Source organism: Choristoneura fumiferana, chromosome 29, assembly GCF_025370935.1.
Source record: "Choristoneura fumiferana chromosome 29, NRCan_CFum_1, whole genome shotgun sequence".
Taxonomy (NCBI): Eukaryota; Metazoa; Arthropoda; class Insecta; order Lepidoptera; family Tortricidae; genus Choristoneura; species Choristoneura fumiferana.
This window is the reverse complement of record NC_133500.1, coordinates 11949188-11964898: the sequence shown is the minus strand read 5'-3', so window position 1 is coordinate 11964898 and position 15711 is coordinate 11949188. Positions and strand designations below refer to the sequence as shown.

The 15711-nt window shown below is 40.9% G+C and overlaps 1 protein-coding gene across 1 annotated transcript in view; it reads left to right on the top strand.

Annotated features, from left to right (window-relative positions):
• LOC141444213 (putative serine protease K12H4.7) overlaps positions 1-15711 on the top strand; it is a 76223-nt gene that overhangs the window by 13764 nt on the left and 46748 nt on the right. Inside the window, exons 4-7 of the mRNA XM_074109689.1 lie at positions 9138-9248; positions 9961-10094; positions 11648-11786; positions 15099-15247. Of these exons, the coding sequence (XP_073965790.1) occupies positions 9138-9248; positions 9961-10094; positions 11648-11786; positions 15099-15247 (533 nt within the window). The remainder of the gene's footprint in view (positions 1-9137; positions 9249-9960; positions 10095-11647; positions 11787-15098; positions 15248-15711) is intronic.

The following is a 15711-nucleotide window of genomic DNA, read 5'->3' as shown; positions in this document are numbered from 1 at the left end:
GGGTTTAAGCTCTGTGTGAGGCCACAGTTCTAAGCTAACCTATCTTACTTTGCTGGAATGGAACCAACTCGGTTCTATACGAGAACGAGATCAATTCTAATCTAACCGAAACAGCCAAACCGCCACGGATAGACATCTCTCAACAAAACAAATATTTGAATTTTAAACAGTGTTATCCGGGAAGACTTAACACCACAACAGACACTAGTTCTGCTATTCCCGCCCATCAACCCCTTGCATGCTATCGACCGGTTGGCGGTGCGCCAAACGGCTGCCAATGTCCCGAGAATCTACGGCCATTTGCAGTGTTATCATTCTCAGCCATTTAACTCTAGGCCATTCCATAAAAACCATTAAGACTGAATTTGAACTCACACCTATTGTCTTGACGCGTCAGAGACTATCATTTTCATCAGATTTATGACGACCACTTTTGGACATAGGCCTCCCCTATAGACCTCCAGTTGTTTCGGTTGGAAGTGGTCTGCATCCACCGTGAACTGGCTTTAACCAGGTCATCCGTCCATCTCGTCGGTGGACATTATACTAGGATTTATTGGGTTATTCCCACCTGTTACCACCAATTTTTACCAGTGGTAACGGCTGGTTTTTTTTCCCATCTCTTGCCACTAAAATCCCAGTGATTACTACCAATTACTTTAGTGGTAAAAGATAGGAAAAATCGCAGGTGGTAGGACCTTGTGCAAGGTCCGCCCGGATTGCTACTTTGCTACCATCATCTTGCTCGCTAATCCTATCGTGAAGCAGCAGTGTTGTGTTTCGGCGTGGAGAGTAAGACAGCCGGTGAAATTACTGGCACGTGAGGTATCCCATCTTAGGCCTCTTGGTTGGCAACGCGTCTGCAATACCTCTGGTGTTGCAGATGTTTATGGGCGGTGGTGATCTCTTACCATCAGGAGACCCACTTGCTCGTTTTCCATCCAGTCGAAAAAATAAATAAATACATTATGACTTGCGAAAATTATGCGACGGATACGCACCGGGGTTTAAACTATAGATAATTGTAAAAATAATAAAAACTTGTGTCTCTAGCAGCGTTTCACGTTCTCACAGTAATTATGTTAATATTTCGTTAAGGAAATCTACGATTTCTGTTAATACGATTGTACTCAATGTATGCAACGCACCGACCATTATCTTCTCGATTATACCTATCTACCCTCATCTTATGCACAGTACGTAATTAGTTCTTCTATGACACCAGAATAACCATTAAAATAACCAATCAAAAATCCACCTTAATCCCATACAGGTAAAGATTATTGGAAGCGTACACAAAGCTTTGTAATAGAGCCACACGAGACCAAGTTAGGATTCCGCGTGATGTTGCTAAAATGGACCATGGGGGTGAAATTTTAAGGGTGATGGGGAGTGTTTCTGTATGTTGGTAATTCACTGTTTCGTATGCATGAGATTCGGTCCTCGTTTTCGATATTTTTCGGGAATTAGATACGAGGCTTGTTTAAATTCTGTGGAAGAAGATATTTACTGGCGCCGATAACAATATCTTTAGGATCGGGGGTTAAATTCAGATTCAGCCGGATTCAGCAGATTTTGAACAGCGGTGGGAGATACCATAGACATGCTTTTTAAAGGCTTTGACTGAATCATCAACATAATCATGCCAGCCTTATGTGCATTGCACTGCAGGGGCCTCCTTTCAAGAGAGGGCTTGGGCCGAAGTTGCCACGCGAGCCACGTGCGGATTGGGAACTTCAGCACATCATTGCATTGCTTCGCAGGTTTGTGCAGGTTTTCTCCACGAGCTCCACCTCCTAAACCACGAGCTGGAAAACATTATGAGGTCCTGTAGGTACCTACCTACTCATTTTAGTGCATACTTACAAAATTTCATCTATTTCTGTTGCCTAGTTTTCAAATGAGACCGGGACTACGTTTGTATGGAGAATGGAACGAAGAGACTTCTCTTAAACATTTTTAATTAACATAAAATACGCGAATATCCGTATAATATTTGCCGGCACACTTAACGAGCAGATAAAACCGCCGCGGCCGTGCGATTAAACCCACCATAAATCGTCTTGATTTACGTCCAGTGTATTGTTACTCTTACAACTTCATCTTTGGGAACCCCTCGGAATGGGCTGCGGTTCATTAAATAAGTGGCCGCGGGATTTATGCCTTGGAAATTAACAAATTCGGATATTTATTTAATTACTAGTGTTTATAAGTGTGTAATGTTGTTGCTCTCAAGAAGAGGAACTTGGGTTCAAACCCCGACTCGCACCTCTGAGTTTAGGAAAATTTATCACGAGCTACACGATAAAGGAAAACATCGTGAGGAACCCTGTACAAGCCTGCGAAGCAATTCAGTGTGTGAAGTTCTCAAGCCGCACTGGGCCCGCGTGGGAGCTACGGCCGAAGCCCTCTCATTCTGTGAGGAGGCCTGTGCTCAGCAGTGGGACGTATATAGGCTGGAATGACGATGATGATGATGATTGATTACTCGCGGCTTCGCACGCGTAAATCTAGATTTAGCAATTGAACTGGAATTCCGGGGTTTCTCTAAATTCTCATCATCGCCATCTCAGCTGTAGGACGTCCACTGTTGGACATAGGCCTCCCCCACAGACCTCCAGTTGCCTCGGTTGGCAGCGGCCTGCATCCACCGTGAACCCGCGACTTTAACCAGGTCATCCGTCCATCTCGTTTTTGGACGTCCTACACTGCGCTTTCTTTGCGCGATAGAATACGAAATACGGAAATTCATCGAAGAACTATAAAGTCACCGATATAGCTGAATAAATATGGAATTTGAAGTGGCAATGGGCGGGCCACATCGTTCGAGGAACAGATAACCGTTGGGGAGAAAAGTCCTCGAGTGGCGACCACGAACCGCGTTGGCAGGCCTCCCACCAGGTGGACTGACATCGTGAGAGTTGCGGGAAACCGGTGGATGCAAGTGGCGAGTTGTCGTTCATTGTGACGTTCTAAGGAGGTGTTCGATACAGCGCCATCTATAGTTCATCTACTGAACTAGATAGCTTGCTAATTAATAAAAATGATCGATGCCCGTTGACATCCATGCACCTCATTAGTTAAAAAATAAAACACAAAATGTGGTGGCGCTAGTATCGCGCATCAATTCAAAAATTCAAAATTCAAAAAATTCAAAATTATTTATTAAGGTTGCAAAAAGTACAATGTTTTACAATGGTTGGTACCTCTTTTTAAGTATAAAATACCTGTGCTAAGAGGCACCTTCTGTAGTAAAAGGTAAGTAAATAACAATTTGTACTGATTAATATTATTATGTATGTATTATTAGTTAGTTAGATACATTTATTTTTTCCTAAGCACCAAATCAATGACATGCATAGCTTATATACTACGCGCGTGTGTGGGTGTGTGTATGTTTTTGTGTGTTTTATGTGTGTGTGTGTGTGTGTGTTTTTTTTGTGTATGTCTGCGTATGTGTGTGTATGTCTGCGTATGTGTGTGTATACATAAATAAGACTGTATAAATAAGGTTTTAAGTTTGTTTGTCTCTGTTCCATTGCAATCTGCTTCGAACTAAAAACTCCAAAAAACTCCAACCGATCTCTCATTTTGGGCACCCAATTTTACAGGGGGAGGCCTAAGCTTTCTTCAGCAGCGGACGTCTTCCGGCTGATGATGATGATGATGACACTGCGCTTGCAGATCCTCAGTCTCCATTCGAGGACCTTTCGATCCTATTTCTCGTGGGAATTCCCAAATAAATCGTGGTCTTCATTGACTGACCTTTGCACTAAAACAACCATGCCTTTCATGACTATAAACCCAGCTTAGATTTCGAGATTTCATCCGAATCCGTCCAGCCGCTTTAGCGTGAAGGAGTTACAAAAATACACACACACGCTTTCACAGACTTTCGAATTATGTTATAAACAAGATTTTGGTAAAAATTTCATTTTTAACACAAGCTTTTTTGCTGCCCGTATTATTTTGTAGACTGTACTTGTATTGTCACCCAAACTACATTTGCATACCAACTTTTAAGTCGATGCCATTAACCGTTGAAGAGTTCCGTCCTGTGACAATCCTGGCCGGACTACCATGTCACTACCAGATTATTGTAATCCCACGCAAGTTACATAAGTATACCAAATTTCAATTCAATCCAACCACTGGAAGTTGGTCGAATTTAACTTGCAAGATTGTAATATTAGTAGGATTTATAACTTTAAGAATAGCGAAAAAAAATATAAAAAAAAACTCAGATCACTTTATAGGTACCTACTTTATACCTATGTAGTTTGCGTTATCAATTCTATACTTACTCTCGATTATGAAGACACTACTTTTAAGTATTCAGTTTAATAATTTTGTATGAATCGCTACTTTGATACGGTGTTAAATTATGTTTCTAAGTTATTTATCCCATCCCATATCTTACAAACAAGGAGAGACATACAAGAGATGTAATTTTAGATATGCGAGCGATGTTACTAGATTCAGCATTTGTATGAGTCATTTCATATATACTCGTATTGATATCATAGGTACCTACTAGATATTTAATACGTGTTATTTTTTATTTCTATTAACATTAGGGAAACATTAAATCTGCCTAAAAGTTCATAACTTTTGACACATTTTTGAGATAGGTACATTTTTTATGCGAGGTCTTTACGTTACTCCCAGATTGTGTTCGAATCTCTTAACGGTATTGTGCCTATTCAATTATTGGAATTATACCTTTATAGTTTTTGTGGTACTAGTCGGGGCAATGAACTTTTAGGCAAAGTTAGGCGGCGGAAGGTATACTCGTGTCTTCAAGCGTGCTAAGTCCCGTTTGTGGTATTTTGACTATGAGTGTGTTCACGAAAGTTTAAAACGTTATATTGTTCACTATGTCTGCACGTCTTGTTCTTGTTCGTACTTACTTATTTATTAAGATGACTAAGAAGAAATCATCTCAAATTATCACATGACCAAATCAAGTGTGACTTCGTTATGCGATCCGAGCGCCCCTCGCGCAGGTTAATTGGTACTTAGTCCAGTGACCCCGGGATCATCGCCGCACTGACCGAACGACAGACTTTGCTTGTAGCCATGAAAGAACGTTTGAGAGTAAGGTATTTTTGTTAGCTATCTTATCTTACTAAAATTATAAATGCTTGTGTTATGTAAGCTTGTGAAGATTGCTAAATTAAACGGTTTAGTGAGTGCGTTCACGATGGTGGCACTCGCCGCACTTAGGATTCTGAAGATTGTTTGTGAAGATGGGTGTCGCAATAACTGCTCGACAGATCTGCACAAAATTTGGCACACGAGGGTTGCGCGGTTAAACCCGATAAGTCCAAATAATGACTGTTGAAGAACACTATGTAAAAGTTTAAATGCGACGGTTTAGGACAGTATTAAGCTCACATAAGTTTCAAAATGTATGAAACTCTCAAGCTTAAACCATGTTATGACAAAGTTAAACCTAGTACCTGATCGTAAAAAGTCATCCAGACCTGTCGTTATAAAAAAATCTAAATTTTCAGTTTTTTTTTACATTTGCTCAACGAAATACGTCAAGATTACGAAAAATAATGATAGCACACTTGACTTGCTTGCACCCATAACACCATAACACAAACACCCCTAGAAACTCCGACCGACTGTAATAATACTGCAGCATGGGTTCTTTATGCTTCCTTTTGTATTTGTTTGTCTTTTGTAATAGTAATGTCTTCTTTCTTTCTTCTTCTTTTATCATCTTATTCTTTTACCTAACCAACGTAGAAAAGCTGAAAAACCCCTGACATTCTCATTTCAAACATTAATATCTCAAAAACCACCTTTAAGTCGGTGGCCACTTTTATGAAATATCAATGTAATCCAACTTGCACAATTTTGCTTGTTAGTCTAAACTGGGCTTCACCTCGTGTCATTCTGCTTATATCCTATTTAATACGAGAGTGAGAGGGACGATACGATACTAACTTCGATTTTCGAATTTCGGAGTAGGCCCTCTGCAAAGAAACCCGCTTTTACATTAAACAAACCGCATCGAAAACGGTACATTAATTTGAGAGCTACGATGCAACAGACTGACGGACAATGGACGGACAGATATACATTGGTTTGAAACTTATAACACCCCTCTTTTTGCGTCGGCGGGTTAAAAAAGAGGCAAAAACCGGAAACTACGTCCGAAGTCACCGCCGCCAACACCCCAAACGAACGGACGAACCAAGAACTCTAAATAACATGATTCTACGGCTCAATTTACCAATCCAGACTCAACCTTCGTGTAACGAAATAAAGTAAATTTCTGATAATATTACGAAGGCAACATATTCCGTTGTTAAACCTAGACGGACTGAGCTAACCGCAAAGAAAAACGAAGAAACGCAGACAAAGTTAAGACTGCTAGATGCAAGATAAACACACGAGGTTCTAGAGAATGCAATTTGCTTTCTAAAGAAAATAAAAACAAAAGTACTTATAGGATACAAAGAAAGAGATTAGATTTAAACGTTAGTAAGTTACTAACAGTAATAGTAGTTATGTAGACGTTTCAACCATATTGCAGTGGCCGTGGTCACGAGTAGAACTGGTTTACTAAGTTGGTTAGATTAGTTTCATCATGATATTTAAGAGCTTACCTCTTGTCGGTGGAGTAATCGCCATTCTGTACGCCTCTCTGCCAATGCCTTGAGCTCCTGATACGGCATTACATTGACCTTCTCTTCGGCTTGATCCTTAACCGCACGTCTCGGTCTTCCCCTGCCTCTCCTGCTCCCTATTTTCCCTTCAATTATTGTTCTTACGTAACTATCATGTCGTATCAGTCGTCGTAGTGTGTCATAGGCTATACTATAGGTTGGGTAATTGTAGCCTAAATTGAATAACCTATTGAGACTTTGACTTTGTACACAAGAACAACTTCGTAAAATTAGTGCCCATTGGCTAAACACTCAATGGAGCAAAAGCCTGTACCAACAAAACGCGAAACTCGATAGCATCGTCGACGGATGCCCAAACTTTATTACACTGTAAGTTATGGCATGAATTAGGGTCGTTTCCCAAACTTTATCGCAGTCATTCACCCGTGAGTCTTTTACGAATCGTAAACACAGCTCATGATATACAAAAGGGGCTAGAAACAACTCAAAATGGACCGGGATAGGGTTCGGATTGGGATGGAGATAGATAGGATTAATTCAAGGCAATTTAAGCTATCCGAATGCTTGTGTAATTATAACGTGATCGAAATAAATACGACTATGTTTTGTGTATGGGGTAGCAGAAGGTTCAACTTAAGTTCAACTTACATTACATTGCGGTTTTGTAAAGCAAACGAATTTGAACCAGGCAGTCGAGCCTCGCAATGTAACTTGCACGATTTTTCCAGCACCAAACTGGGCTTTAATTCTGCATCATTTAAGCGAAATAAGTTTCTGAAAAAAAATACCTACAAGCCGTTTTGGTGGCTGTAGTTTTGTTGACTGTACTTGCATTGTCAGGCATGTGTGCGAAAATATTTCAGTCGCCGCTACCGCGTTTTTAGAAGTAAAAATGAAAGTATTTTTTAAATTAAAATACTTCATACCCTTAGTGTAAGTTTTCGGTTACAAAATACGTCTCGATCGCGTTCGCGTTAAAATCTCAATTTGTATGGAAACACGAACATCGCGCCGCTAGAGCGGTTCGTTTTCCATATAAATTGAGATTTTAACCTTACGCGATTGAGATTGAAACTTACAATAGGGCTACTGAAACTTAGTAGGATATATTACAAATTTCACGCTATTGGCGATATGTACATTATTTTATAAAAATATCCACATTTTCATTCATAAAAAAAGTAAAATACGTGGAATTGGCACACTAACGCCATCTACTGGCGCTGTAGTGCCTAGCTGACCGTACCACCTTAACGACCTACCGTCAGTAAAAAGTTATTTAGCAAATAATAATGCTTTTAATAATCATACCTTCTCACCGTTTAGCGGGCAAATGTCGTCTTAGCAAAATGAAGGTTCAGATCGTGCATGTCAGCGATCCTTTTTACGACGCACCATTTTATTTACGATCTCTGTAATAAGATACTAGAAAAAACTGAGCCTGAAGCGCACAATGGCGTCTAGTTTAGCTTTATAGAGGTCGAGCCGAGGCGCGGCACGTCCTGCCTTCAGATTTCGGACGAGAGACGTAGATAATAATGCTATGAATATCTTTGGACTAAATAAAAATAGCTTCTTGTTTCACTGCTTTGTTGTGCTTTCAGGTTTTTTTGTTTAGTTACTCCGTATAATGCTGTGTGCCTGTGTTACAATTGTGATTGTACACACTAAATCGTTTTATTTCCTGTCTCTTCTACAATGTTGTCGTTTACAAATGTAGTTGTACCAAAATAATATACTTAATAAATAAAGCATAGTAATCATATGAAACCTGCACACTCCTGCGAAGCAATTCAATGATGTGTGTGAAGTTCCCGATCCGCACTGGGCCCGCGTGGGAACTACGGACCCAGCCCTCTCATTCTGAGAGGAGGCCTGTGCACAGCAGTGGAATACGTACCTATCTAGACTGCGATGATGGTGATGTAGAATATAAATAAATAAATATCCTCTTCTTTTCACTCGTTAAAATGTATTAAGTATCCTGGATTGTAAAAAAGTGGCCAAGTACGAGTACACTGGTTCTTTACCAGTTTGTAGGTTTCTATAAAAATCCAGTGTTAGCAGTGCCCTTTTCCTAAGGAAAATTTATTCAGCAATGGGTCATTTTAGGGGGTATCTGATAGACAGAAAAAAAAACAAGTTTTCAGACTTCATCAAGGGCGTGTCGCCAGGGGGAGCAAGGAGGGACACCTGCCCCCCCCCCCCTAGAGATTCTAAAAAAGGTTGCCAAATATAAAGCAACCAAACCAGTCTAGTCTTTGACTTGACTTGCTTGATCGATCATTCCTGTACGTCGAAACCGAAACTCGAATGAATTCACCAATTCCAATAAATACCTACAATTCATATTTTTCTCACTCTCAATATATACCCCCCCCCCCCACCGGGCCATCGGCTGGCGATGCCCTTGCTTTTCATACTGCGTGCTTTATAAGACCGTCATACCAAGTTTCATACCTTTCATAACATTCACGTTTCCCTTGTTTGCAGAGACACCAGCGTGGAAGATCTCCGGTTCCTTACGGTGGACCAGGCGCTGGGGGACCTGGCTCAGTTCATCCAGCACGTCAAGAGCGACAGCTTCGAGGATGGCAAGTATAAGTAAGTACACGGAACTCAAGACAGAATCGGTATTCTTTCTCTTTTTCATACGAATCTTCAGGGAAGAAGACCGACGATTCCCAAGCATTAACATTCTAACCAAGGGAACAACCAAGTGGTTGGAGAATTTGACTATGAAGCTTAAGGTCCTGGGTTCGATCCCCGGTCGGGGCAGATATTTGTATGAATAATACAAAGATCTCGGCAGTCTAGCACAGTCCAGTTCAATCGGAACTCTTCCCAGGCACGAGAAAAATGTGGAGCTTCCTGGGACAGCATTCCCGGAGTAACACAACTTAGGGATATTTAAAAAACGAGTCTATTAGTCTCTCAAAGTGCCGGCAACAATCATACCCCATCGTTGCAGTGTCCATGGGAAGCGGTGATTTTTTCCCATCATACCCACATGCTCATTTCCGCCTACTCGGAAAATATCGATTTTCAATGACCACAACCATGTCGTCTACATAAACCGGCCATTCTCATTTTATCGTGCACCTATTTAATTACCGTACCGCTTTTTTTGTCATGCAAAAGCGACACGACACTGCAACTGAGTGCACATCTAGAAAAAGGACGGCCGCCATTTACATTTATTTGTGCACTCAAGTCCGTGTCACTGTGCGGTAAAAAAGCAGTACGGTAATTAGACAGATGCACATTAAAATCAGAATGGCCGAAACCGTGTCACAACCAAGCCTGGTATCTCCAGAGATGGCGCGGTGGCGCTGGTGGGTTGCTCTTACGCCGGCAGCATGGCCACATGGATGCGTCTGGCCTACCCCCACCTGGTGGACGCCGTGTTCTCCGACAGCGGCCCGCTGCACGCTCAAGAGGACTTTCCTGGTGAGAACATGAATCCCCTTTTGCCAGTGCAGTGTTTGCAGTGTTGCAGTTTTCAACCAGCGATATGCTGAGCCGGGACCTTTTTATAACCGCAACACTACTTATATTTTGTTTCACACCTCTCCTTCAGAAAAGTAACTTTTCCCCCATGACTGCGCAACTTTTCTATTCAAGGCTTTTCTAAGTGTTTTATTGCAAATGCCAAATTTTTGAAGTTGATAATTGTAAAGCCACGCTATTTTCTATGCTGGTTGTTCTTTAATAATAGGTATTTAGATTTTTTTCAAATTTCTTAATGCTCGGTGCGAAAAGTTGTATGAACCACTCGGGAGCAAAAATATTTTCATCTTGGGCGTTAACACTTGAATCCCTCATTACGCTCAGGATTCTATTGTAGAATCCTTCGCTACATTCTGGATTCAATGTACGCCCTCGCCGTAAATACACCATTTTGCTCCCTTGTGACACGAATAACTATTTCTAACCTGTGTAATGTGTCACTGCTGTTATAAATAATTTATTTTCTTTCTTTCTTATTTTCTTACTTATAAGAACTAGTCAAAAGAAAGGGCCGCTTGAGTTTCATCGGTAAAATTAAATCAAAAATACTTTTGTGATTTTATCTGAATACATTTAATTGAATTAAAAATTAAAAGTATTAATAACCATTTATACAAGGAATGTTACTTATAAGTGTAATAATGAATGTTATAATATGACTAGTTGTTGTCGGCGACTTCGTGTGCAAAGAATACGTTTATCGGGCGCCTGCAGGAAAAAAGTCAATCCAATCCAGAAAAAAAACCAATCCTATGACCTTCCCAGGGTCTTATACTATGCAATGCTATGCCTTTCCCAGGCTAACAGAGTTTCTAATAACTAACTTTTTTTGTACTTATTTAAAGTTTTTTTAAAGCTGTCGGGTTTTTACAAGCTTTTATTTAGTTGTCTGTCTGTCTTTATGTCTGTAATCAAATCTTGCAAGTTAAATTTGACCAACTTACAGTAGTCAGATTGACTTAAAATTTGGAATACTTATGTAAATCGCGTGACAATACAATAATCTTGTAGTGACATCCTGGTAGTCCAGCCAGGATCGTCTCCGCAGGACGGAACTCTTCAACGGTTAACAGCGTCGAGTTCAAATTTGGTATGCAAATGTAGTTTGGATGACAATGCAAGTGCAGTCAACAAAAATTACAGTCAGCAAAAAAAGAAATGGAATTTTTATGGTTAGGTTATTTAGCACGGATGGCCGTTGGGGCCGAAAAGTTCTCGAGGGGAGACCGCGGATCGGCAAGCGCAGCGTAGGACGTCCACCAACAAGATGGACGGATGACCTGGTTAAAGCTGCGGGTTCACGGTGGATGCAGGCCGCTGCCAACCGAAGCAACTGGAGGTCTATGGGGAGGCCTATGTCCAACAGTGGACGTCCTACGGCTAAGATGATGATGATGATGATGATGATGAGGTTATTTTCTGGCAAGATTATTTAGATAGGTCCTTGGTGAAATCGTCTTTCGTTGCCCTCTGATGATCTCATTGGTCCCCAGAATACCTGGAGGTGATAACCGAGGCCCTCCGCAGCCAGGGCAGCGCCGCGTGCGTGGCGAGCGTGGCGGACGCCGTCCAACAACTCCAGGCACTGCTGAACACCGCTACTGGAGCTCAGACGGTTTCTGACATGTTCAAGTAAGCCCGGAGCGACACTTTACCGGCCCTGACAAAACCGACATGGAAATACCGACCCTGTTTTTCGTGTACACGCACATTGAATGCCATGCCACTAAATATCAGCCCGGTATGCATGAAAATGATATAAAACTAGCAATCATCATCATCATCATCATCAGCCCGAAGACGTCCACTGCTGGACAAAGGCCTCCCCCTTCGAACGCCACAATGAACGACAACTCGCCACTTGCATCCACCGGTTTCCCGCTACTCTCACGATGTCGTCAGTCCACCTGGTGGGAGGCCTGCCAACGCTTCGTCTTCCGGTTCGTGGTCGCCACTCGGAGACTTTTCTCCCCCAACGGTTATCTGTTCTTCGAGCGATGTGGCCTGCCCATTGCCACTTCAATTTGCATATTTTTCCAGCTATGTCAGTGACTTTAGTTCTTCGACGAATTTCCGTATTCCGGATTCTATCGCGCAAAGAAACTAGCAATAAAACCCTCATATTAACTGCTGCCGTTAGAGCATTATATTTTAGTTAGTAACCTCCGACATGACCATGACCATGACCTTGCATTACTTCCTGTATCCCGCGGTGTAAGTCACGATGACGTAATTTCTCACATTACGATGGCCAAATTCGCAGCGCTAGCCATGAGACTCGTTAGCTCAGTAGGTGAGAGCGCCGATATAAACTAAACATTTGACCATCGGAGGGCGGAGGTTCAAATCCTTCACGAGTCAGACTTTTTGCTTTTTATAGAGGGTTATTTGTTTCGAGCGTATACTTTAAAAAAATACAACATATTATGTACTTTAGTTTCCTGTTAACCTTAGCGGTCCCCCGACACAAACCCCGACACCGACGTCGCTTAGATAAAAAAAATAATACTAGGTACTTATACTAAATTAACATAGGCTAATTTTGCGGGAAATCAGCATAGTCCCCGCGGGATAGGGATAAACGAATTCTTCGCAGATAAAGTCGCGGGCAACAGCTAGGTAGTGCATAATTATTTTTTACTTTTTAGTTGTCTTTTTACCAGCGTTTTTTTTTTGGGCGTTTTTATTTTTAGTTTTGCTGGCGTTTTTTAATGTCGGAGGTTTTTTAATTTTATTAGAGATAAACAAGCAGCTCCATCGAGACTTGGCTAGTTTTTTACAGAATGTTTTTGGTGGGATTTCACTTCTCTCTGTAAAAACGTGGGCTTATTACTTATTATCAAATGAAGCGGCCCACCAAGTTGAATATTTTTTGTAAAGGCGGTATGTCGATCTCTAATAGTTTGGTTGAACTCTTGTGTTTTCTAATCAGGGTCACCATGTACTCCAGATCTTCGATTATCCTACTTTTTATAGTTTTCCCTTTATGTGGCCATTATAACCTAACTCTGTACCAAATTTCAGCTCTCTGAGTTTATGGAAAGTACTAGTTCTATTGTGATGATCATGAGTGAGTGAGTGAGTGAGTGTCATAAATGCGAAACTTTGCTTTCGCTTAACTTCGGAACTAAATGACCTACAGACTTGAAATTTTGGATTTTAAGTATATCATTATAGCTTACTGGATGACGAAAATTTCTGCGTTCTGGTCTTATCCAGAGGTTCTCAAATAGGGGCCTGAAAATGCGGCGAAATGGTTCCAGTAAAGGATGGTACGGCAGTGTTTGCTTCGCGCTCGACTTGGCGGGGGCACTGCCGTGCCCCCAGATAAAAAGCAAAAAAGTCTGACTCGTGAAGGATTTGAACCTCCGCCCTCCGATGCTTTTATGTTTAGTTTATATCGGCGCTCTCACCTACTGAGCTAACGAGTCTATTAAAATGTGTAGCGAATCCAGCCTTCATATTGAAGAAATTATAAATTATCGAATACCTACCCACATAAAAAAAAAAGATTTGGTAAAACTAAGAACAACTTATTTTTTTAACGTTACTAAATTAAAAAAACGCATTCAAATCGGTCCACCCGTTTAAGAGCTACGGTGCCACAGATAGAAAATTTGGCTTGCTGGTAGAAAGTAAGCCATCGAACATAGGGCTTTTCCATGACTGTTTTAGTAAGAATTTTTTGCTTTTTATACAACTGTCCGAAAGAGGGAAAAACTGTTTGTTTCGAGCGTATGTACATGTGTTAAGGTATCATTTTCACAGAAAATTAATATGAAAAAAAAATCAATAATAAATTAAAAAAGTCTTAAAACCTAGCTGCTTAAAAAAACTAAAAAGAAGATAATAAGTATAGTTGGTGTAAATATTCAACATTTTTGCATTTTTTTTGTCATTATCGTTTTGGCAAGATACCAATAGTTAAATCTAGTGTAATCAAATTTTTGCGACTTGTCCTTCTGTTGTGCCAATAAAAACGCTAACCCACGTTTTTTTAGTTTTTTTAAGCTAGCTAGGTTTTAAGAATTTTTTTTTTGTTATTTTTATTTATTTCTGTGAAAATGATAGCTTAACAAACGCTTAAGTAACCCTCTTTCGGACAGTTGTATAAAAAGCTAAAAAGTCTGACTCGTGAAGGATTTGAACCTCCGCCCTCCGATGTTCATCTTTTTAGTTTATATCGGCGCTCTCACCTACTGAGCTAACGAGTCTCTTGAATTGCGCTGCGAGCTCAGCCATCTTATTGTGAGAAATTACACACGCGCACATACACACACTTTAATTTGTATTTTCTTTATTATTATCCTAATAAACTATTAAACATGATATTTTTGTATTTTTTTCTTGTATTCGTATTACTACGTTAATAAAGTTATACATTAAAATTTTTGTTACAAGTTAATATGAATAAAAAAGTATAAAATAAAAAACATTAAATTTAAAAATCAAAAAACCCGACTGCCTTAAAAACTAAAAGGAAGAAAATAAGTCTAGTGGTCTAGAACTCTGTCAAGAAGCTCATTTAAGTTTCAACAGTCGGGACCCATTCAAATCGTAACCAGCTCAAAAAATCTTGGTAATGGGTCCCGACTGTTGAACCTTAAATGAGCTTCTTGACAGAGTTCTAGATTACTAGACTTATTTTCTTCCTTTTAGTTTTTAAGGCAGTCGGGTTTTTTTTCTGTAATTTAATAGATGGTGTACATGAATACATGCCATCCTACGTAAGTTCAACCTATTAAACCGTGAAATATCTTGTTGGAAGAACGATTTTTTGGTAACGCCAGTGACAATTTTGGTAACGCAGGAGACGCCCACAGTGTCGGTAAAATAGTTTATTGGCCCAGTTACGATAGGTCGCCGGATAAGCTAGTCTTTGATACAAACGCAGCCTAAAGCCCTTTTCAAACTGGCATTTATCATATCCCATTTGTTGTCCAGCACGTGCTCCCCGATCCAGGCGGGCGCGCCGCTGGACCTGGCCACGTTCTTCTGGTTCGGCATCACGGAGACCTTCGCCTACCTGGTGCAGTACGCGACGCCTGGAGACATCCCCGACGCCTGCGCGGTGCTCACCGACTCCTCTGTCTGTAAGTCAACAACCCTTAAGGTGCTACTGACCAACGTTACGAGGTGTAATGTAACCTGTTGCACAGAGAGCATTCGTGCAGTCAGTACTTACTGTTTAGGGGAATACAGCAGCAACGAGCCGCTCGTTGCTCGCTTTGAGTGCTCACCCGCTGTCGGTTTTTTGGCGAATCCTTTGACTGTTACGCGGTTCAGTCAGTACGCTGTAACAAGTCAGCCATCTTTACTGAGAGTGGCTGGCGAATATGGAGCACAAGTTTTGACGAGCAACATTACGCAGATTTTAAGAACACAGTGAACATGCTCAATGCGTAACATGCTCGATGCGAATGTACATTTCACCTCGTAACGTTGGTCAGTACCCAGCTTTACACTAATCGACCAGCCAGTCCGTCCATCTGGACCCAATAGGCTCGACGACTAAAAAAACTGTCTAGTCCGTCAGTTAGATAATTAAATAACCTAA